Source organism: Phycodurus eques, chromosome 8 (assembly GCF_024500275.1).
Source record: "Phycodurus eques isolate BA_2022a chromosome 8, UOR_Pequ_1.1, whole genome shotgun sequence".
NCBI classification, from domain to species: domain Eukaryota; kingdom Metazoa; phylum Chordata; class Actinopteri; order Syngnathiformes; family Syngnathidae; genus Phycodurus; species Phycodurus eques.
Genome location: NC_084532.1, coordinates 16,011,667 through 16,033,392, shown reverse-complemented (window position 1 = coordinate 16,033,392; position 21,726 = coordinate 16,011,667). Strand labels below are relative to the sequence as shown.

General features: G+C 42.6%; 2 protein-coding genes across 5 annotated transcripts in view; one reads left to right on the top strand and one right to left on the bottom strand.

Moving 5' to 3' along the window:
* The first annotated feature begins 339 nt into the window (after nucleotides 1–339).
* On the top strand, nucleotides 340–1,785 carry uba52 (ubiquitin A-52 residue ribosomal protein fusion product 1). 2 transcript variants are annotated; one of them, XM_061683080.1, is made up of 5 exons: nucleotides 340–427; nucleotides 891–1,002; nucleotides 1,107–1,193; nucleotides 1,386–1,488; nucleotides 1,630–1,785. In XM_061683080.1, exons 2-5 carry the CDS (start codon nucleotides 900–902, stop codon nucleotides 1,721–1,723), a joined length of 387 nt encoding a protein of 128 aa, XP_061539064.1. In that variant the 5' UTR covers nucleotides 340–427; nucleotides 891–899; the 3' UTR covers nucleotides 1,724–1,785. The 2 variants fall into 2 exon arrangements, with proteins under 2 accessions (XP_061539064.1, XP_061539065.1); XM_061683081.1 differs by having other exon boundaries at nucleotides 381–431.
* A 2,631-nt stretch (nucleotides 1,786–4,416) lies between these two features.
* Nucleotides 4,417–21,726, bottom strand: part of homer3b (homer scaffold protein 3b) — a 54,194-nt gene continuing 36,884 nt past the window's right edge. For all 3 annotated transcript variants that reach the window (XM_061683077.1, XM_061683078.1, XM_061683079.1), the window contains 3 exons: nucleotides 12,605–12,718; nucleotides 8,881–8,961; nucleotides 4,417–4,762 (listed from right to left, as the gene is read on the bottom strand). In XM_061683077.1, the coding sequence (XP_061539061.1) occupies nucleotides 4,577–4,762; nucleotides 8,881–8,961; nucleotides 12,605–12,718 (381 nt within the window). In that variant the 3' untranslated portion in view covers nucleotides 4,417–4,576. The remainder of the gene's footprint in view (nucleotides 4,763–8,880; nucleotides 8,962–12,604; nucleotides 12,719–21,726) is intronic.

Here is a 21,726-nt window from a genome sequence, read left to right as displayed (position 1 = left end):
GCTTCTCCGAACCTGTTGCGTCATTGTCGTTAATGCACCCTGGTTCACGTTCCTCCATGTTGCTCAACCGCAGTTGATTGACATCTCAACGCATTTTTATGTCGTGTCGTCATCCACGGAGGTTGAAAAAGTAACAAGCCTTTTTGACAAAACAAAGAGTAGAAATTAGATGTTTTCAAATGTAGGGAACAGTAAAAAGTCGTCAGAAAAATACTCAATTAAAAATGCATTACCTGAAAATCTACTTAAATACAGTTACGAACTATATTTGCACATCGTTACCTCCCACCACTGACATTTACTGGCAAAAAATAAGGAAATATTAACGCTGGGATTTTAATTTGGAAGTGCTGCGGCAGGGGGAAGTGACGTATAGGTGTGACAGCTTTTTCCGGCCTCTTTTCGTCGAGGCTCAGCTAGCGGCCGGGTGGGTACGCATTTCGTCCGATACGTATTCGTCCCCATAAGTTATCGAAATACACATTATTCGGGCGAAATGCACGTCTTGTTCGTTTTAGCGCGGTGTTAACAAAGTCTGAATGGTGACTAAGTGTACACCGCTACAGGGCTATAGCTGGACGAGTTTCCACGCTAACAGTCAGCATGTGGCGAGGCCGCTGCTCGCGCGCAGTTCAGCCGAACTCGCTCTGGCTGACGTTAGCTTTAGCTGCCTATGCTACAAACCTGAAGTCAAACCACGCCGTCTTTGTCACAAGGCCTTCGACTGTGTCATACAATACGTAGACTAACGATGACAAAGTTACGTGTGTGTATGCGGGGGTCGCGAACGACGTGTTAGTTCAAGCTTACCGCAGCCAGGTTGTTGAAGCATTTGGCCGCCTCGCTCCATACGCTGCGCTAACATCCCTCCTGCTTGTGACACTCCTTAGCCTGCCAACATGCAGATCTTCGTGAAGACATTGACTGGCAAGACCATCACCCTTGAGGTCGAGCCCAGTGACACCATCGAAAATGTCAAGGCAAAGATCCAAGACAAAGAAGGTGAGCAAAATTGATATCCTACATCTTACTGAGGTATTGCACCAGAAGTAATACATCGGCAAGTGCAATACTTTGTCATGATCCCCTGACGGTTTGGTGTGTAGGAATCCCCCCTGATCAGCAGCGTCTGATCTTTGCTGGCAAACAGTTGGAGGATGGACGCACTCTGTCTGACTACAACATTCAGAAAGGTAACGGTTTGTGGAACGCAAAGCTTCACTCAAAAAGACAAATATTTCTTTTTGAACTGTATGACAAGTTGGATTTTAGATCTTAGAAGTTAGAAAATGTGTTGGTCATTGAAGCTACTTTACTGATGTGTTGGAAGTTCTTAAAAGCTGTTCTTGACTAACTGCAAGTTGTTTCTTACCGTCCTCCAACAGAATCCACTCTTCATCTGGTGCTGCGTCTGCGTGGTGGCATCATTGAGCCTTCCCTCAGACAGCTGGCTCAAAAATACAACTGCGACAAGATGATCTGCCGCAAGTAGGTTTTGAAAACCTTAGTTTCACCCCTGCGATATTCTTACTGTAATATTTGGGCTTAATGTTTTAAGTAAGATCCATTCTGTGCACAAACATGTTTATCAGGTTTCTTTGAAAACTGACTTCTGCTCTCGTTTCTCAGGTGCTATGCCCGTCTGCACCCACGTGCTGTCAACTGCCGCAAGAAGAAGTGTGGGCACACCAACAACCTTCGCCCTAAAAAGAAGCTGAAGTAGATATTTATACAATTCTCAGCTGTGCATGCCACATTGTGTTAAATAAATTTAAGAAAACTCCAGTTGACTGGTTGGTGTCATTCATCCACTGGATCCCTTCTGTTGAGCTTGGGTTTTTTTTTTTTAGTTTGCTGAAAAATATTTTTACAGTAATAACCTTAGGAAAAGTTTTGGAAATATGTCAATTGTAATAAATATTTTGGCAGCACTCAAGTACAGTCTACTGTACACTCAGGCTTAAAGCCAGCTAACTTTGTCAGTTGTATGATGCTTTTGCTGGCTGCTCACACATCTAAGCACTTTGTAGTATCGATGAAAATGTGTTGGCCTATATTTCAACTGATGAGAGACCTGCATTTAGAATAAAACTAGCCTCTTTGTTTACGGTGCAAAATGCACATTACTAATAGACGTGATGATAACCTGTTACAGTACAGTATTAACAAATCAATGATAGAAAGTTACAGCATGGTCAGACAGGCATGCCAAATGACCAGTAAGCATAGACGTGTGAAAGCATGTATTTTAATTCACGACTTCTACAAATAAGCAATTCAATGTCACATACAAACGTCTTCAAATTCAGTCATGAGAAATCTGCATTGTGGCCTTAATGTGCCACTTATTTTTTATCTACCAAGGAGGACAGTTAGGAACAGTATTTAGAGGGATGCAGTAGGTCAAATAAATTGAATACAGTATAATGCAGTTATGAAAGTGACCACTTTTCTTTATAAAGGTGGTGTGGTATTTCTAGTTTAGATGGTGACACTTTGGTTCTGTGTTCTATTGTTTCAAAGAGGTGTTACTGCAGTGTGTAAAAAGAAAAGTGAATTACTGTGCATCATTTCTCATTCCAGTCTTGTGTCATGACAGTGTAAACACAACATGATCCACAGAAAAGTAGAACGTGAGGTGGAATCAAGCTTGGGTGTTTAAGAGGAAATAAACCTATGAAATTACTAAATAATACTCCTGTGACCATAATGTGCAGTTGTATATACGGTAATACAGTACTTTTTTTTTGTAACTAAGGAATGTCACAAGTGTAAATGGTCCAAATAGAAATGGTTGTTAGCTTTTAGGTAACTGAGATGGTTGAGTGCAGGATAAACTTCTCAGCTTACTTAGACTTACATGGTACATTTGAATAGGCTTTTGTGCTGTTAAGTATTTGGCATTAACTGCGTGGAGCGCAGGATGGGATGTGCAGCCATTTTATGTTCTATTTTTTTTGGGGGGGGGGGGTGTTTTAGACATTGTTGTAATTAGGCCCAAAAAAAAGCCATTTTTGTAACCCACAAATGACATGTGAAAACCTAAATACACAAACTAAATTTTATTGCTAATTCAAGAAGGCTTGCAAGTGGCTACTGAGGTCAGATAAAGCCGACAAGGCTAAAATCATAGTGGAAGGTGTTAATAAGGGGTATGGCCACAAGATGTTATGAGTGAATTCGTATTCTGACCACTACAGATATTATAAGAAAAGTAATAAACACCTTATCCATTAAACAGATAAATTAATACAATAAGGTAAAATTCTAGATTTTGCGAGAACCCTGCTTAAATCACATTTAAAGCACTTTAAATGCATCATGTAACAACCTGTGCCTATTTGTACCCAGATTATGTTCAAATGAAGAATGCATACATGTCCAGGAGGTATAAAGCAAAAATGTTGTTTGCATCAGTTTCACAGAGCTGACCGGCAAGTCAGTTAAGTACCCATTTAGTAAACTACCGCAGTTGTCCTTGTTATATGAAAAGTCACATTGTGCACGCACACGTGATTTATAAACATTATTTGCTACTGCAACGATCACACAGTGGTCTCAGCTGAATGGCTTCTCTGGACAGATCTTGTAGTGGTGTTAATGCTAAACTGGATCATTGCAATACTGACATGTAAGCAAAATCAAACTTGGCACTGGCATTGATGAAGTGCAACTCAGGTTAGGTCAGGTCAACATCGGGGTGCAAGGTGGCGTCTCAAGTGAGGAGATGAGAGTAGAGACGGAGTAAAGCTGCCAGCCTCGTGCTTCAACTTCGCAGCATTTCACCTGCTGCGTGGCCATCGTGGCTGAGAGTAACGGCATCGATCAACATGAATAATAAGAGTGATCAACATGAATAATAGAGTAAGTGGAGAGAGGAGCAGTCAAAATAAAGTGAGGGAATAATGCATGTTGGTGTTCCACAGATGGCTCGGGGTGTTCAGTGTGAGTCTGGCTGGAGGGATTCCAGACCAGACTATTGATGGTTAACTGGCTGACTTGGAATTAGGCCTTTTTTCTCAATTTGTCCCTTCCCTGACCTAGTGCCAACCAAGTGCATTCTCTACACTGTAAGAGGATGATGACACTAGAAGTAATTTAGAAATCATGGCTAAATGATGTCTCACACACACAAATATTAATGTTCATAAAACCAAATATTGTGATAGGCCTGAAATGTCTTTAAAAACTTACTACCGTAATTCCATGTTTTTGCTACAAATGACAGCTTTTGCAAACATTTCAAATTCTTTGTTATTGGTTTTATGTCAAACAAAATATGTGAGCTTCTCATCCAACCCTCTTTTCTGAATGTTACACTAAGCAGTGAACAGTTTTATGGCACTAAATTTTGTTCTTATAATTGCTCGTTTGTAGCCACTCTATAAATTTCTGTGCCATGTGCATGTTGTAATATCCTGTACAGAGGCTTTATTTTCGCAATGCACCGATGAGAGTTTTCTCATGCATACAATGGTCTTATAAAGATCTAAACTGCTGTGTCAGTAAAATACAAATGAGATCAGAGTAGAGAAAATGTGCCTTCACTGTGGAGATCCACCGCCTGCAGTTGGGACTACTTATCGACAAGGTTTGCCAGACTTTGTCTTAAGTCATTCAGATCGCAAATTTTGACATCGAGGGCCTCAAGGAAATGCTGGACCTCGACTTCCGCCTTCTCCTGTTCCTCTCTGCTGAAGGCCAGCGTCTTTTCAGTGCTCTCAATTTGACCTTCCAGCTCTGTGTTCCGTCTCTCAAGGTCCTGCAAATACATGGGCAACCATTAATTGAGAATTATTTCTACTATCTGGAATTGATTCTTTAAATGAGCTGCACTGCTTTCCTCTCTGGGCAGCATTATTTTGCTCGATGCAACACAGGCATGGAAACAGGAGTTCAGAACATTTAGAAAGATTCTCCAAATCCATAACTTGTCTTCATTAGGGTCATTGGTGAGCTGAATCCTATACCATCCGATTTCAGTCAAGAGGCAAAGGTACACCCTACATGTGAGGTAAATGAACTTCACACTCAATCACACCTTTGGACAATTTAGCATTTCCATTGTAGATATTTCATCCATCCATTTTCTGGACCAAACCAATCAATGAACTGATCGTTCATTTTCCTCATCATCAAATGGTTATCCCTAACTGCAGATACAGTAGTCTGAACACTGCGTTTTTCAATAAAGTCTAGGCAAACAAGATGAATCACAACAGATTTTCCTGTTCCATCTTTATCTACAGCACTTTTTTCAGCTGCAGTGGTATGCTCTATAAATCAAATTTAGTTGAGAAAATGCACAGTACGAGGAAGAAGTTTGAATTTCTGCAATAATTGTCATAAAATGTGGTCTGATCATCTAAATCATAGGCATAAATAGTCTAAACTAATACCACACAAACAATTATATGTTTTCACATTTTTACTGAAAATAATAACATGTTAACATTCACAAGGTAGGAAGAAAAAGTGAACCTCGAGGGTACGGATTCTCCAAGAGCTAATCATTGTCAGGTATGAGACAACCTGGAGTTGGCTCTTGTCAAAATGAGACAAGAGGGCAAGATTGTGTGGCTTAAAGCTCCTCTGGCCACGAGAAAACACATACCACATTAGAATTGTCGCTTGTGAAGAAGCATGTTCTGATGCGTACCATGCCTCTCAGAAGACATATGATTAAGAATTGTTGGCTTGTATAAAGCTGGAAAACTGGCACTCTAGGGTTCTTTTATAAAAAAAAAAAAAAAAAAAAAAAAAAAGAACCCTAGAGTGCCAGTTGAAGATTTACTGAAGTCACTGGCACATGCCAAAATCTCTATTGACAATCCCACCATACATAAAAAAATGTAAACAAGAATGGGGTTCATGGGGGAACACCAAGGAGGAAGCCGTTGCTGTCTTTAAAAAGGCATTGCATGTTTAAAGTTAGGGCGGCACGGTGGCCGACTGGTTAGAGCAGGGGTGGCCAACCCGCGGCTCGCGAGCCTCATGCGGCTCTTTAACTAGTTTCATGCGGCTCTTCAGGAGCTGTCACATGACATGCGTCAAAAATGAACTGAGAGTTTGTGTGTGTGAGACAGTGCACACAATGTTAACTGTTGAAAATTACTGATATTACCATGTTGGTGTGCTTATTTTCATTGGATCTGGCTGAGCAGAGGTCTGTGTATGCGTGCATACATGATTAAAAGATGATGTTCATGTGTACCCATGTGTATGATGTGGGTCTTTGCAGTAACACAGAAAAAAAAAGTGGCTCTTAGTCTCTGACTAGTTGGCCACCCCTGGGTTAGAGCGTCAGCCTCACAGTTCTGATTACCCGGGTTCAATCCCCGGCTCCGCCTGTGTGGAGTTTGCATGTTCTCCCCGTCCCTGCGTGGGTTTTTTCCGGGCACTCCGGTTTCCTCCCACATCCCAAAAACATGCATTAATTGGAGACTCTATATTGCCCGTAGGTGTGAATGTGAGTGCGGATGGTTGTTTGTTTGTATGTGCCCTGCGATTGGCTGGCAACCAGTTCAGGTTGTACCCCGCCTCCTGCCCGATGACAGCTGGGATAGGATGGATGGATGGATGGATATAGTGAGGAACCAAAGGGAAAGCCTAGTACGTCATCACAGCATGTGACTAAAACGGACCAATCACGAGAGATGATCTCCGCGGCATTCTGCTTGCGGTGACAATTTGTGCAGTGTGTGCGTCAAGTGTCGCATAGTGGGCGCACGGCCCAGTGCGTCAGTCACGTGATGCAATGTGGGTGCAAGCGCGGGAGTATAAAGAGGCCTATAGGCTCCAGCATGCCCGCCCCCTAGTGAGGATGAACAGTTAAGAGAATGGATGGATGAAGTTCATCAAGATACTTGAGTCCATCTGTCCAAAAGAGGGTGACTGTTGTGTTAAGAAATTCCAAATTGTTCACATAATTTTCCTCCCACTGTATATTTTTCTGCATAACTGACTGGTACCAGTACACTTGTGTCTTCATGACTGTACAAAATAATGAAAAGACAGTTGTTAAAGCGCAGTAGATGATTTGACACGTTGGCACATATAAGACATGCAAAAGCCACTTTCAGTTTCTGCTTAAAAGTCAGTACATTCTTTACTTCATCATGTACTGGGGAAAAGTTTTACTCCAGTTGTTCAAGGCTACAGTATTTGCAGCTCTTCATCTGTTTGTAATCCAGATTTAAATTTACAATTGAGGTTTTTATGAAACAACTCTGCGTGGCGAGTTCCCAATGAACAGATTATGAAACGGGCACAAAGACAGCAAAGGTTAAGCATGAATATACAAAAATCAAAACTGAGACCGGGGCTAAAAATGATAAAATACCTAATCAAAGCAAAGCAGTATGCATTGGCCATATTTCCTGCATTGAGATGGAAAAGTAATTTGTTTTGTCCTTGAAGTCCTAAGCCTTGAAAGGAAACCTAACAAATGGCATCACTGAACAGAGCAACTCCATTTTGTATTAGTTTAGTGACTAGTTTGTTGTGGAGCCATTTCATGCAAATATGACTCCATTCATCCATCCATATCGCTTGTCATCATTAGGGTAATGGAAAACTGGAGTCTATCCTAGCTGACTTTGCGCTAGAGGTGGGGTACACACTGGTCTTGGAACCATTCACACTCATAATCACACCTATGGACAAGTTAGAGACTTCACTGAACCTAACAAGCCTATTTTTTGGAACGTGGGAGGAAGTATCAAGAAAAACACACACAAGTACCAAGAAAAACACACACAAACACAGAGATGTCCCAATAGATATTGAAGCCACATTTCATAACTGTCAGGCAGACATGCCACCATGCATTCTGTCTGTTATTCACACTCCTCTTGTGTAATTGTTTAGCCTGTTGTAGGATGTGGTGGAACTTGTCTTCCAGACAGACGTGTTAAAATATGCTGACCAAACTTTGGGACAGGTCAAGTTTTTAAAAAATTTGGTTATAAATTGCAAAATGCTGTCCTATTTTATTGCTAATTTCTGACCATGTACTCAGCAGGTGCACAACTTTTTTTATTCATGCGTGTTGTAAAAAGGTAATACTCAGTGTTCTTCATCGTCAGTTTATGTAAAGCATGTGTATGTTATGGAAATATATAATGTATTAATTAATACATTAAAGTACTGTTATTATTATTATAATACATAATTTAAATTTGGGTCCCAGAGACGAACCCATTTTTTAATTTGGGCATTTAGTCGAAAAAGTTTGTAAATGCCTGTGACAGCTGCCTGCATCTTGCAATTCCTCCCTGTGCCAGCGGAGGCCACAACTGTTCAGCAAAAGCAACACAAACTAGTCTACTGTAGTTGGAAGAAGGCCCTGCTTTTGACTGGCGACCAGTCCAGGGTGCACCCTGCCTTTTGCCCGCCCCAAAGTCACCTGAGATAGACTGCAGTTCACCTGCGACCCTTATGGCAGAACATGTGCCAAGTACGTCTGCATGGCGGTCAAAGGTTCGGGGTTAGAATCTCAGGTCTAGCCTTTCTCCGTGGAGTTTGCATGTCCTCTCTGTGGATGCGTGGGTCCTTTTTTCGATGGCAAAGCCGAATGAAGCACAACTACAACATAGCGTTTCTTTAATTACTCAATTTTCCTGCTTTCTAATCAGATGCTTGACAAGGAGATGGAGTGACTTTTTAACCTTCAGCAAAGTGTGTGCATTGTAAAAATAAATAAATAAATAAATAAATAAAAATAATAGAATAAGCTTTTAGTCAAAACGCTGAGCAAACGACACCCCATTTAGTCTGTAATTTGAACTGTGTTAGTCCTTTTTCCCAGCAACACAAGCTGTTCCTGTTAACTGCAATGTGTCGCAACCTAGGCAAAGAGGTGAGAAGCAAAAAACTTACCTGGAGTCTCTGTATGGCCTCTTCTCTCTCTCTCTCTAGCTCCCCCACATCAGTTTTCTTGCTCTGTAGACTATGGATCTCCTTTAAATAGTTACATCAGAATGTCACATGGGAATCCCCATCACTGTTAATCAAAGATATTTAATGTTCAAACTGATAAACAGCAAATAATAATTAACTTAGAATTTTATGGCTGCAACACGTTCCAAAAAAGCTGGGACAGGGTCATGTTTACCACTGTGTTACATCACCTTTTCTTTTAACAACATTCAACAAACGTTTGGGAACTGAAGACACTAATTGTTGAAGCTTTGTAGGTGGAATTCGTTCCCATTCTTGCTTGATGTATGGCTCCAGCTGTTCAACAGTCCGGGGTCTCCGTTGTCGTATTTTACGCTTCCTAGTGCGCCACACATTTTCACTGGGAGACAGGTCTGTACTGTAGGCAAGCCAGTCTAGTACCCGCACTGTTTTACTACGAAGCCACGCTGTTGTAACATGTGCAGAATGTGGTTTGGCATTGTCTTGCTGAAATAAGCAGGACGTCAATGAAAAAGACGTTGCTTGGATGGCAGCATATGTTTCTCCATCCATACATTTTCTACCGCTTATCCGAGGTCGGGTCGCGGGGGCAGTAGCCTTAGCAGGGACGCCCAGACTTCCCTCTCCCCAGTCACTTCATCCAGCTCTTCCTGGGGGATCCCGAGGCGTTCCCAGGCCAGCCGAAAGACTTAGTCTCTCCAGCGTGGCCTCACCAGGGAGGCGTCCAGGAGGCATCCTAAACAGATGCCCGAGCCACCTCATCTGGCTCCTCTCAATGCGGAGGAGCAGCGGCTCTACACTGAATGACCCCTCCCGGATGACCGAGCTTCTGAAAAAAACCACACTGCTCCTCCTGAATCTGAGATTCGACTTCCCGACGGACCCTCCTCTCCAGCACCCCTGAATAGACCTTACCAGGGAAGCTGAGGAGTGTGATCCCCCTGTAGTTGGAACACACCCTCCGGTCCCCCTTCTTAAAAATCCACCACCCCAGTCTGCCAGTCCAGAGGCAGTGTCCCCGATATCCATGCGATGTTGCAGAGGCGTGTCAACCACGACAGCCCGACAACATCCAACTTCGGGCAAATTTCATCCACCCCCCGGGGCTTTGCCACCGAGGAGCTTTTTAACCACCTCGGTGACCTCAACCCCAGAGATAGGAGAGCCCGCCTCAGAGACCCCAGACTCTGCGTCCTCATGGGAAGGTGTGTTGGTGGAATTGAGGAGGTCTTCGAAGTATTCTTTCCACTGACTCACAATGTCCCGAGTCGAGGTCAGCAGCGCCCCATCCCCACTATACACAGTGTTGGTGGTGCACTGCTTTCCTCTCCTGAGACGCCGGATGGTGGACCAGAATTTCCTCGAAGCTGCCCGGTAGTCTTTCTCCATGGCCTCACCGAACTCCTCCCACGCCCGGGTTTTTGCCTCAGCGACCACCAAGGCTGCATTCCGCTTGGCCAGCCGGTACCCATCAGCTGCCTCAGGAGTCCCACAGGCCAAAAAGGCCCGATAGGACTCCTTCTTCAGCTTGACGGCATCCCTCACCGTTGGTGTCCACCAACGGGTTCGTGGATTATCGTCACGGCAGGCAACGACCACCTTACGGGAACAGCTTCGATCGGCCGCCTCAGCAATGGAGGTGCGGAACATGATCGGGGTGGTGTGGGGGGACGTTCCTCCCAATCACGCCCTTCCAGGTCTCACTGTCATTGCCCACGTGAGCATTGAAGTCCCCCAGCAGAACGATGGAGTCCCCAGCGGGAACACTCTCCAGCACCCCCTCCAAGTACTCCAAAAAGGGTGGGTACTCTGAACTGCTGTTTCGTGCATAGGCACAAACAACAGTCAGGACCCCCCCCCCACCCAAAGGTGGAGGGAGGCTACCCTCTCTTCCCCCGGGGTGAACCCCAACGTACAGGCGCCGAGCCGGGGGGGGCAATAAGTATACCCACACCTGCTCGGCGCCTCTCACCGTGGGCAACTCCAGAGTGGAAGAGAGTCCAACCCCTCTCGAGAGGACTGGTACCAGAGCCCAAGCTGTGTGTGGAGGCGAGTCCGACTATATCTAGTCGGAACTTCTCAACCACACACACCAGCTCGGGCTCCTTCCCTGCCAGAGGTGACAGTCCCAAGAGCCACCTTCTTTAGCCGGGGATCGGATCGCCAAGGCATTCGGCCACCGCCCAGCTCGCACTGAACCCGACCACTATGGCCCCTCCCACAGGTGGTGAGCCCATGGGAAGGGGGACCCACGTTACCCTTTCGGGCTGCACCCAGCCGGGCACCATGGGTGCAGGCCTGGCCACCAGGCGCTCGCCTTCGAGCCCCACCTCCAGGCCTGGCTCCAGAGGGGGGCCCCGGTGTCCCGCGTCCGGGCAAGGGATACCTAGGTCCATTTGTTTCTTTTTTCATAGGGGTATGATATACATATTTTTCTCCAAAACCTGGATGTACCTTTCCGCATTAATGGCGCCCTCAGAGATGTGTAAGTTACCCATGCCATTGGCACCAACACAGCCCCATACCATCACAGATGCTGGCTTTTGAACTTTGCGTCCATAACAGTCCGGATGATCTTAGATGAGCTTGAGCCCAGAGAAGCTGGCGGCATTTCTGGGTGTTGTTGATTAATGGCTTTTGGTTTGCATAGTAGAGTTTCAATTTTTACTTACGGATGTAGCGCCGAACAGTATTTACTGGCATTGGTTTTCTGAAGTGTTACTGAGCCCATGTGGTGATATCCTTTACACATTGATGTCGCTTTTTGATGCAGTGCCGCCTGAGGGATCGAAGGTCACAGACATTCAATGTTGGTTTTCCGCGTTGCAGCTTAGATGCAGTGATTTCTCCAGATTCTCTGAAACCTTTGATGATGATATGGACCGTAGATGATGAAATCTCAAAATTGTCCTTAAACTGACTATTTTCTCACGCACTTGTTCACAAAGAGGTGAACCTCGCCTCATCTTTGCTTGTGAATGACTGAGCAATTCAGGCAAGCTCCTTTTATACCCAATCATGGCACCCACCTGTTCCCAATTAGCCTGTTCACCTGTGGGATGTCTTTTTTGCCACCTGTCCCAGCTTTTTTGGAACGTGTTACAGCCATACAATTCTAAGTTAATGATTATTTGCTAAGAACGATCAAATTTATCAGTTTGAACATTAAATATCTTGTCTTTGTAGTGTATACAATTAAATATAGGTTGAACATGATTTGCAAATCATTGTATTCTGTTTTTATTTGTTTAACACAACATCCCAACTTCATTCGAATTGGGGTTGTATTTGTTTGCTATGAGCTTCCATGATTTTTCTTCTTTTTTTTAGGGATCCCACATTTGTTTCTTATGAATACTGTAAACCAAATTTCTCTGACTAGAATCAAATAGGCATTCAAGTGAAATATTCCCAAGAGGTTGTTGCTCTTCTCATTCTTCTTACAATGCCTGTCATATTATCTATGCAAGGTCTTTAAACATGCAGATGCAACAAAATTATCTCCAGTCTCATCTTTCATTTTGTCATGTTTAGTAAGCTTACATCTCACAGATCTCCTGAGCGTCACTACAGCAATACATCAACATCTGGAAATGTATATTTGGTTGGAACTTCCACAATTAAAATGTGGATAATGGGCAAATATGGATGGAGGGCGGGAGGTTTGTGACTTATATTGTACCTGGTCTTTGGCACTAAGCAGGGCTTCCAGCTCTTCCAGTGAGCGGCTAAGCTCCTCTTTGTCAGTGTGAGCAGCAGCAGCAGGATGGCCAAGCTGCGCCTCTAACTCTGCCACCTACAACACAATGCACTGATAATTATTAGAACACATTTCATCACTGGGATATTGCACAACAAGCGTACACAGCTACTGTATACATGCTGGTGTATTGTTTTCCATTTACAGGTTAGGATGCTCTTTTTAAGAGTTGTCACAGGGCATAAAAGTCAACCTAAGGTTTAAAAGTAGTGTCAATTATGCAGCATTTTTCATGAACCTAATGCACCACAGTAAAAGTGAAAATGACCTTTTTTTTTTTTTGTCTGAGTTTGTTGTCACATTTCTCTCGGGCCAATTATATATTACTCGTGCACTCACTGTAGTAGCCTCGCCACGCTGCACTATTTGCATATCTGTTGTTGACCAATACTGGCCACTCATGCCAGAGTAGCATCTGCCCCATTGGCACACTGACTGAGGAGTATCTGCAACATTTGCACAATCAACATTGTCCCAGATTATCGCACTACTCGTCACTTTAAACTGCATACACTCCTTGAAGTCTCGGCGCCCTTTGCACAACGGTCATTGCAACGGACTATTGCGAGATTGGTCATTCAAACTGCTCTAGGTGCTAGAGGACTCTGCATCTTTTTGCACAATTGTCAAAAAAATAAAAATAATAATAATAATAAAATAATAATTGTATCAGCATTACCAGATAACTAGCAACCCTTTATTGCTCAGTGACTGTTTTTCTCAATGTCTTTATGTCTCAAAAGTGTTCTCTGTCAATTGAGTGTCTGTTGTCGTACTTAGAGTGGCTCCAACTACCGGAGACAAATTCCTTGTGTGTTTTTTGGACATACTTTGCAAATAAAGATGATTGTGATTCTGATTAGGTGGGACATATCATTTTTCTTTTCCAAATATGGCTCAGTTAAAAGGTTAAGGTCTTGTGATGTAATTCCTAAGCAACAACAAACAAAACATGGCACAACGAAGCAATTAATCAAATAGCACTTAAGCAGAGCTGCCAACCAATAAAAATCCACTTCCAGAACAATGTCCGAATCAATGTACCAGTATATGAGAGTTCGACGTTCCATCATCAAAAACAGCTGTGTCTATGGATTCATTCACATTTGCCAGTTCTGTTTTCAGCCCCGGTAACAAACAAAAAATGCATGTCTATTAAAGCAAATTAATCAGAAGTAAATTGCCAAAATTAAAACACAGCACTCTGTTCTGTAAACAAACAAATAACATTGCAGATAGACTGAAGTGGATAGTTTATGTTTGGACAACAGTTTCTATTTTGTGCAATGTACTTCTACGCGTACAAGTAGTACATGTAAGAATAAATGTAATTACGTCTACTCTTGCATGCTATTTAAATTACATATATATATTTCCTATATCCGCAATTGCGGCTGAAACGATGCAAAGTTCCGTATTGTGGGACTAATAAATTTTATCTTACATTACAAATATGTATTAATAATAATGAGATACTTTTAACCTGCCCATGTTCTAAAGTGACGTATGCAGTGACGTACTAATTAATTTCCGGTTCAGATGCGGCGTCCTGGGTGGACGTGTATTATTTTATATTTATATCTCTAACGTATTAATTGGCCTATTTTTAAAAAAGTTGGTTACTCTCTGTGAAAACACGGTTCCAGCCAGACCTATGTAGCAAGTTTGTTTCACCAAATCACTTATTTCGATGTTTTGCGACTGCATGACACGATAGCTTAGCAATTAGCATGGCTCTGACACCGTCTTCGCCTATCCCCTCCTCGTCCTCCCTTCATGACACGTGTAAGAAGCATGGTAAGAAGTACAGCTTATTCTTATTGAAACCGGACGCAAAGAGAACTTTCACCTCTGCGGCTTGGCAGCTGGGGGGCGTGATAAAATAGCATGCACCAAGCAGCTGTTCAGTGTGAACGCGCCGGTAATGTTAGACGCGGGATTTCTTTCCCCCAATATCTAGGAACTAGGTTCAAGACCCTGACGGGACCACCAACATCTCCCAGACTCACGGCTGTGGTGTCGTTGAGCAAGACACTAATACCCCGAACTGCTCCCTTAAAGGCCAGATGACAAAGCTGTTATGGGGTCCGTTAAAATTCATATTTGCATTGTTTATATATTATGTAATACATGCACGTAACTTCCAGCAAATTTTCAACCATAGTTTAGCTAAAAATTAGGTTTTTATGACGAGCCCTCCCCGAACATACACGAAGCTCAAGACACCGGGGTGCGGCTACTCTAGCCACCGCAAGGGCTACCAGAAGTGACGTTGCAACTGACAAACACAGCACGCTACACACTATAAGCAATGGCAAGAAATGTGTTGGAATATGTGGAGGAGGAGGATTTCGACATACAGGAGCACCCAACTGAACTTGGCATCATCAAAGCCTACATGTTTGAGCCGATCAGACAGTGACGAGCAGCCAAGTATTCCTTCTTCACTTGGAAAGCCAAAAAAAAAAAAAAAAAAAAAACTTTTGCCGCTGCCTGAACCATTTGTACAGCCAAAATCCACACAATAAACCAACGTGGCATCGTTAAATCATACGACAACAAATATACAAGGACGGGAACAACAGCATGGAACAATAGGTCACTTAATGGGTTTTACAACACAATCATATAAAATCACACATAAATATAGATTATCCATCCATCCATCCATTTTCTGTACCGCTTCTCCTCACTAATCTATTAAAAAATAGGAATAGTGAAGGTTTACTAGCAGCCTGCCCACACACATGCAAACGGTATATTAATAGCTGAGTAAAATCAAAACAGACAAGTAGTATGACTCTTTATGTATTTTATGCTCTACATTTATACTCCATATGAATCATGTAAATTCTCTTGATCCATTCTACTCCTTGTTGTCTGACTGTCGGTAGTCACAGCTATAAAATATCAAAATTGACGCTGAGAACACTTATGTAAGCTGCTTTCCTTATCCAACCCACTTTTATTTTTTAAAATATATATTTGGGAAAAGACAAAAAAAAAGTGAGCTATTATGTTAACACCGGGTAAACAACTTATTCAACGTCAGGATTCACTATGTTTACAATTATGTTAAATTATGTTAATAATTTTTATTATTTAATTATTAATAATTACATTATTTATTATTATATGCTCATTGCCTCTACAGTGATACTGGAGGTTTCAATTTCCATTGGAATTAGCATATTATATATATATAAAACAGCTATGTAACTAATTAAAAAACTGTATACAGTACTTGTTTACTTGCTATACATGCTCTGACGATAAATAGCTTAAACAACTATCCAACACGCTCACCAGTATTAGGACAAATGTTGCTGCTTCTTTACCTTCAATGCGCTCTCTGTACTGTATGATCAATTTTTTTGTATATGTCTGCATCTAAACACATTTAAATATGACATAAAAAGCTAAATAATGTGGACTTGATTGGCCATGTTAAACAGGAGACTTAATTTCAGCAGATAACTTACACTGTCTTCATCAATTAGTGGCTTATCAGAAAATCAATATAGAATTTCAAGTGTTGTTTTAAATAACCACAGTTCAAACATATCATAATAATCGAGCATTTATGAAGCTTTGCACTGCAGGTTGTAAAATAAGTGTACAAAATTCTACAGAACTGGACAAAGCCGCCCAACCAGCTTGCAGAGATAAGAGGAAAACAATTCAGAATCTGTGCATGACTCATGACTAATTTTGACTACTGCAAATTGGTGCTGCATAAATTGAAGCCACCATTATTGCTTGCTTAAGTGCGTACTGAATGGCTACTAAGTTGAATGAAATGGTGACGTGTGTGTGTGTGTGTGTGTGTGTGTGTGTGTGTGTGACACGGGTCACTGGTACATTTCGAGAAATAACCTTTTTTCATTTTCATCGTAATACGCCATATCCTGGTCAAAAGCTTCATAAAAGCCATGCAGATTCACCATTTGTATGTTTTGTCTCCCCAACTTTTTACTTAACTCCACATGACAGTATAAGGTGTCATATCCTGTCTTGTTTGCTTGTTTCCTGTGCAGAATTTCCCTTTGTGTTGCAGTCCCTGGGTGCTGGCCGGTGGACGGAGTCTCCCCCGATGCAGCTGCCGGTTATTTGTCATTAGCAGTGCATTTAAGCATGGAAGACGCGGGAGGAAAATGCAGAGAAATTGTACATTGCTTGTTGCCATTGCCTTGCCAGTTCTGTTACACTCTCGCGCATTCCAACTTTCATTCCGTCCTGCCAGTATAGATATACCTGGTGTCCAAACCTGAACAGGAAGCTCTGACAGAGTATATTTTGTCCGCACTAGCCACGGGGCTCATTCAACCTTGGAAATCTTCAGTAGAAGCAGGATTATTTTTCATTGATAAGAAGGACAAGACACTTCGCCCTTGTGTCGATTACAGGGGCCTAAATGATATTACTATCAAGAATAGGTACCCGCTACCGCTATTGGACTCTGCATTCCGTTGGATTCTGCTACCATCTTCACTCAGCTTGACTTGCGTAATGCTTATCATTTAGTGAGAATCAGAAAGGGTGATGACTGGAAGACGGTGTGTTGGAAAATATATGTTCAACACGTTTAGCACATGTGACTCCCTGACATCCTAATGCATCATCACTATTTCCTCACATCTTAATTTCTTTTGAAGTCCAAAATACCTTGACCAAACCGTGTTTGCTGAAACAGGTTCTCCTCTCCCCTACATCAATGTGACCCAAAATTTTGATGGTTTTAAATCCACTAATGATTCGGGTAGTGCCTTTGTTTGGCCCAGTTCACATTCGTCCCGGAGTGAAATTCTGCTGTTTTGCTATGAACAAAACTCTATTTGGCCAGCGTGTGTATGTTGGGAAGTTACCAAAATCTTATTGCCAATCTATATCTGTACCATGCACAACCTTTGTCTCTAATTCCTCTCTGAACAATTCCGAAATTCTTCTTGACACTACCTGTCTTCCCTATATGTCAGCACTAGAAACGTTCCCGATTGGTCAGGTCGGTGAGCTCCTATTGCTTTAACAGACCACTCATACATTATCTCTGCCATATTTCGTTCCAGTCATCGTAGACAAGCCCAATTTAAGGAACACGATCCAGTTTGGGGCACAGATGTCCCCACCGATCACAAGGTTTGGAGTACAGGTACTAAGATATTATACTCACTATTTCCTCAAATTGGGGCTGCTTGGATGACATTGGCAACTCAAATGATGACCATGATTCATGATTCATAGCCCTCAGTCTAACTCTGCTGCATGACTGACTTACAACCCGCTTATGAGGTATTTTCTTAAACCTGAGGTGTGAAATTCTGGATGACTGTAGGGTTGTTTTGTTACTGCATATTATACTGTTACTGTTATACTATAATGTTTTGGGTTTTGATCATTAGTGTTTAGCAATGTGTAGTAACCTTTAGTAGTTTGATCAATTTTTACTGTTATGTTGTTATGTTGTGACTACTAGCTCTGTGTGTGTAATACTTGTTGCAGCCGGACATAGATCATTGTTTTGTTTTGTCTCTCACTTCGACATAATAAGGGGAATTTTAGTCTGGGCTTCAGTAAGGGGTGACAACTCGTAAGATTTGTACCATTTCCTCTCTTTGCAAAGACTTTTCTTTCTTTTTTGTAATAAAAACTCACAAAGACAAGATTGCTTCCTTACTTATTCTGTCAGAAAAATATTTGCCAAAACAACGGCCTTCAATACTCCCATGGGTCAGTTTGAATATTTGGTGATGTCGTTGGGTCTTACGAATGCCCCGCCGTGTTCCAAAACTTTATCAGTGATGTACTGTGCGAGATGACTGGTCCCTTCTGTTTTGTTTACTTGAATGACATTCTCATTTTTTCCCCAGAGATCTCAAAGAACACAGGCAGCATGTTCGGCTAGACTTGCAGAGATGTCTTGAGCACCGGTTGTACGCCAAAGCGGAGAAGTGTGAATGCGTTGGAATATGAGGAGGAGGAGGATTTTGACGTACAGCACTCAACTGAACTTGGCATCATCAAACCGTACACGTTTGAGCCGATCAGGAGGTCGGAACATGACAGTGACGACGACAAGCAGTCAAGTAGCAGCTGTACAAAAGAAAAAGAGAGTGGCCAATGGGTCGATATGGCGCTATGTCAAAAGCAGGTCTTTTAGTTATGGCTTGACATATTGGCACCCTAGAGGTGCCAATATTTTTTAGCACAACTATATGTATTATATATTCATATATATTTCAGTGACACGGCACAAACCTTTACATAGTATGCAGTACTCCTATATATTGTGTGCCCCTCGCTCGAGTAGCGTTATAACATGCTGCACAGAAAGTCTTTGGCGTGTCTGTTGGCTTGCCATCTATGCAAAAGTACAGACCAAAGTACTGAAAGGTTCTGCGTGGGTCTTTTTTTCCTACTCCCCAGTGCAAAGTAACCATAAAAGAGTCGTAGGTATATACCGTATTTTCACGACCATAGGGCACACCATATTAAAAGGCGCAGTCTCGAGTTGGCCTTCCAACTCGGGCCACCTCGCCTTGTTTCAGCGGAAACTCAGCTTTGTCTTCTTGACTTGGCGAAGCTCGTTTTCCTGCTTTCTCCACTTGCGAACCATTGATTCGTTGATGTTGAATTCTCTCGCGGCTGCTCAATTCCCATGTTCCTCTGCGTAACTGATAGCTTGCAGTTTAAACTGCGCTTCGTAAGCATGTCTCTTCGTAGGTGCCATTTTCGGGGGTCCTTAGACAAACCGATGTTGTTTTGCACAATGCACATACCGGCGCTATATACCTACTGGGGGCGTGGCTTTAGCATCCTCCTTCACGCGCACCCTTCCCCCTTTACGTCTGCATGCTGTCCTCAGTCACGTCCGCCTTTCCTCTATATAAGCAGCATGTCGGCAGGAAAGGCTCCCAGTCAGTCAAGCGGAGCGCTCATCACACAACATTTACAGATTTTGGAACTCGGTGCACACATAGGGCGAGTCGCATTATAAGGCGCCCCGTCCATTTTGGAGAAAATGTAAGACTTAAGTGCGCCTTATGGTCATGAAAATACGGTACAAGAAAATCCTCACCTCGTCTGCGCCGCTTCACCGCAGCGGCTGCGAGATTTAGTTCTCTTGCTGGAGGTTGAAGTCCCGATGGCCGTAGGAAAGATAGTTGGCACCGCAGCTGATTTCAGCCTCTACCTCAGTAACCAATGCTTTCTGCCAAGTCTTTCTCAAAACGCGCCAGTTGGAAGTGATCAGTTTGGAATGCTTGCTGGGCACCCATAGCTGACCATTGACTTTCCCTATCCACGAGTCACCTATTCCTTTTTCACTTGGAAAGCCAAAAAAAACTTGTGCCACCGCCTGAACCATTTGTACAACCAAATGCCACACAATAAACCATCGTGACATCGCTAAATCACGCGACAACAAATATACAAGAACGGGAACAACACCATGGAACAACGCCGAATGAACAGACTGTTTGACTCGTGTGATGTCACAGTGCCGGATAGAGCCGAAGACCGGAACGCGCTGGATGCAAAAAGCAGAAGGGACAGTCTGCATCATATTTATCGATTTAACTGCTGTATATCTGCTATATAATCACTTTTAAATGGCAGATGTGGTTTGTAAAGGGGTTCTAGAGTTATCAAGAAATATTTTAACATCGTTGTCCTCTGACCTTTAAGTACCCGTTTGATAGATGGTCTTCACGTTAACCTTTTGTCACATCACTTTCTGTTAGTAGTCGTTTTTCACGTTAGCGTGCTCCCTTTGTTTAATGGTCTGTAAACCTGCATCTTCTGTTGTGTTGCTTTGGGGTACAAATATTTTTGTTTGAAGCAGCCCTAACATACGGGAACATACTGATCGCCATTAAACTGAGAGTCAACAAGGATCGTAGAAAAAAAGGACAGAATGCTCTGCTAAAAACACTCAGCTGACACTTCATTAGGTACTGCTTATGCATTTTTTGTCAATATTGTGTGGAGCAGTTCCACACCACTGCAAACTACAACCACAATAAAAATTGTTAAAATAATTCATCCCTGACAGTCTCAATCAAAAATCTTGTATTGTTAACCTCTGATTGGGAGAATGTTTTTAAACAGCACTTATATTGGATCTCATTAGATTATGCAGCAACATCATATACCAATATGCCATATAAAAAAAATGTACTGTATCGACAGAAAACGTACCCCCCACTCCTCCATTAAAAACAATGAAAAAATGTAACAAGGGATTTAAAAGGATCCGTGGAGTCGTAACAGTAATTTATCATGTTCCTCTAAGTGGGGCAGAGACGGAAGGGAAAGGAAACTGGACAGTATGGTGTGTCTGACCTCCCCCATGCCAAACCCTGGAGGCCTGCTCTAGTTCCTACCACCTGGTTGACTTTGCGGCAGAGCGTCTCTCTCTTTTTAAGGGGTAACCTTCACCTGGACTCCCCCTGATGGAAGAAGCCGCAGTGTGGCACTAAACAAGGGTAGTGTTTCATAATTAGTGATGATAGTTTTTGCGTCACTCTATTTAGTCACCTTGAAGACGGTTGTTTTGATTGACCAAGGCCATATTGTTGTTTCTTGAATTAAAGATGAAACGCTGGCCCTGCAATTATCACGTGCCTGTTAACAGAAATATCCAGAGCAACAAGGGGCAGGATAAAAAAACAACTGCAATTTGGAGGAGTCAATGTCTGTGTGGAGATTTAACCTCTACACGTACAGTATGTGCATATGAACCGTGAAATGGCTCACTAAAAGATGCAGTGCAGTTCTACCATACTGTAATTTAATTTAATTGTTAAATTAATACCATTCTGGCATTGTCAATTGTGATGTTTAGTAAAAATATTTGTTGTATCGCAACACATTTCATTGGAGTGTGAATGTGTACCTCATCTATAGTATACCAGTCAGCGTATAATGTGCATAGTCAAGTGAAAATAGCCAAGGGTGACTGAAAACGTTTGTTGAAACTACATCAGCCAGGCTGGCTTATCTAGTGTTAATACCTATGCCCGGGAACCCCAACAGAAGACGTTGTG

Bases quoted from the DNA above. Each gene is read 5' to 3' on its own strand.
- uba52 (XM_061683080.1), top strand. From the start codon at position 900: ATGCAGATCTTCGTGAAGACATTGACTGGCAAGACCATCACCCTTGAG. The intron at 1,194-1,385 runs GTAACGGTTTGT...GTCCTCCAACAG, and splicing joins TGACTACAACATTCAGAAAG to AATCCACTCTTCATCTGGTG. The intron at 1,489-1,629 runs GTAGGTTTTGAA...CTCGTTTCTCAG, and splicing joins GACAAGATGATCTGCCGCAA to GTGCTATGCCCGTCTGCACC.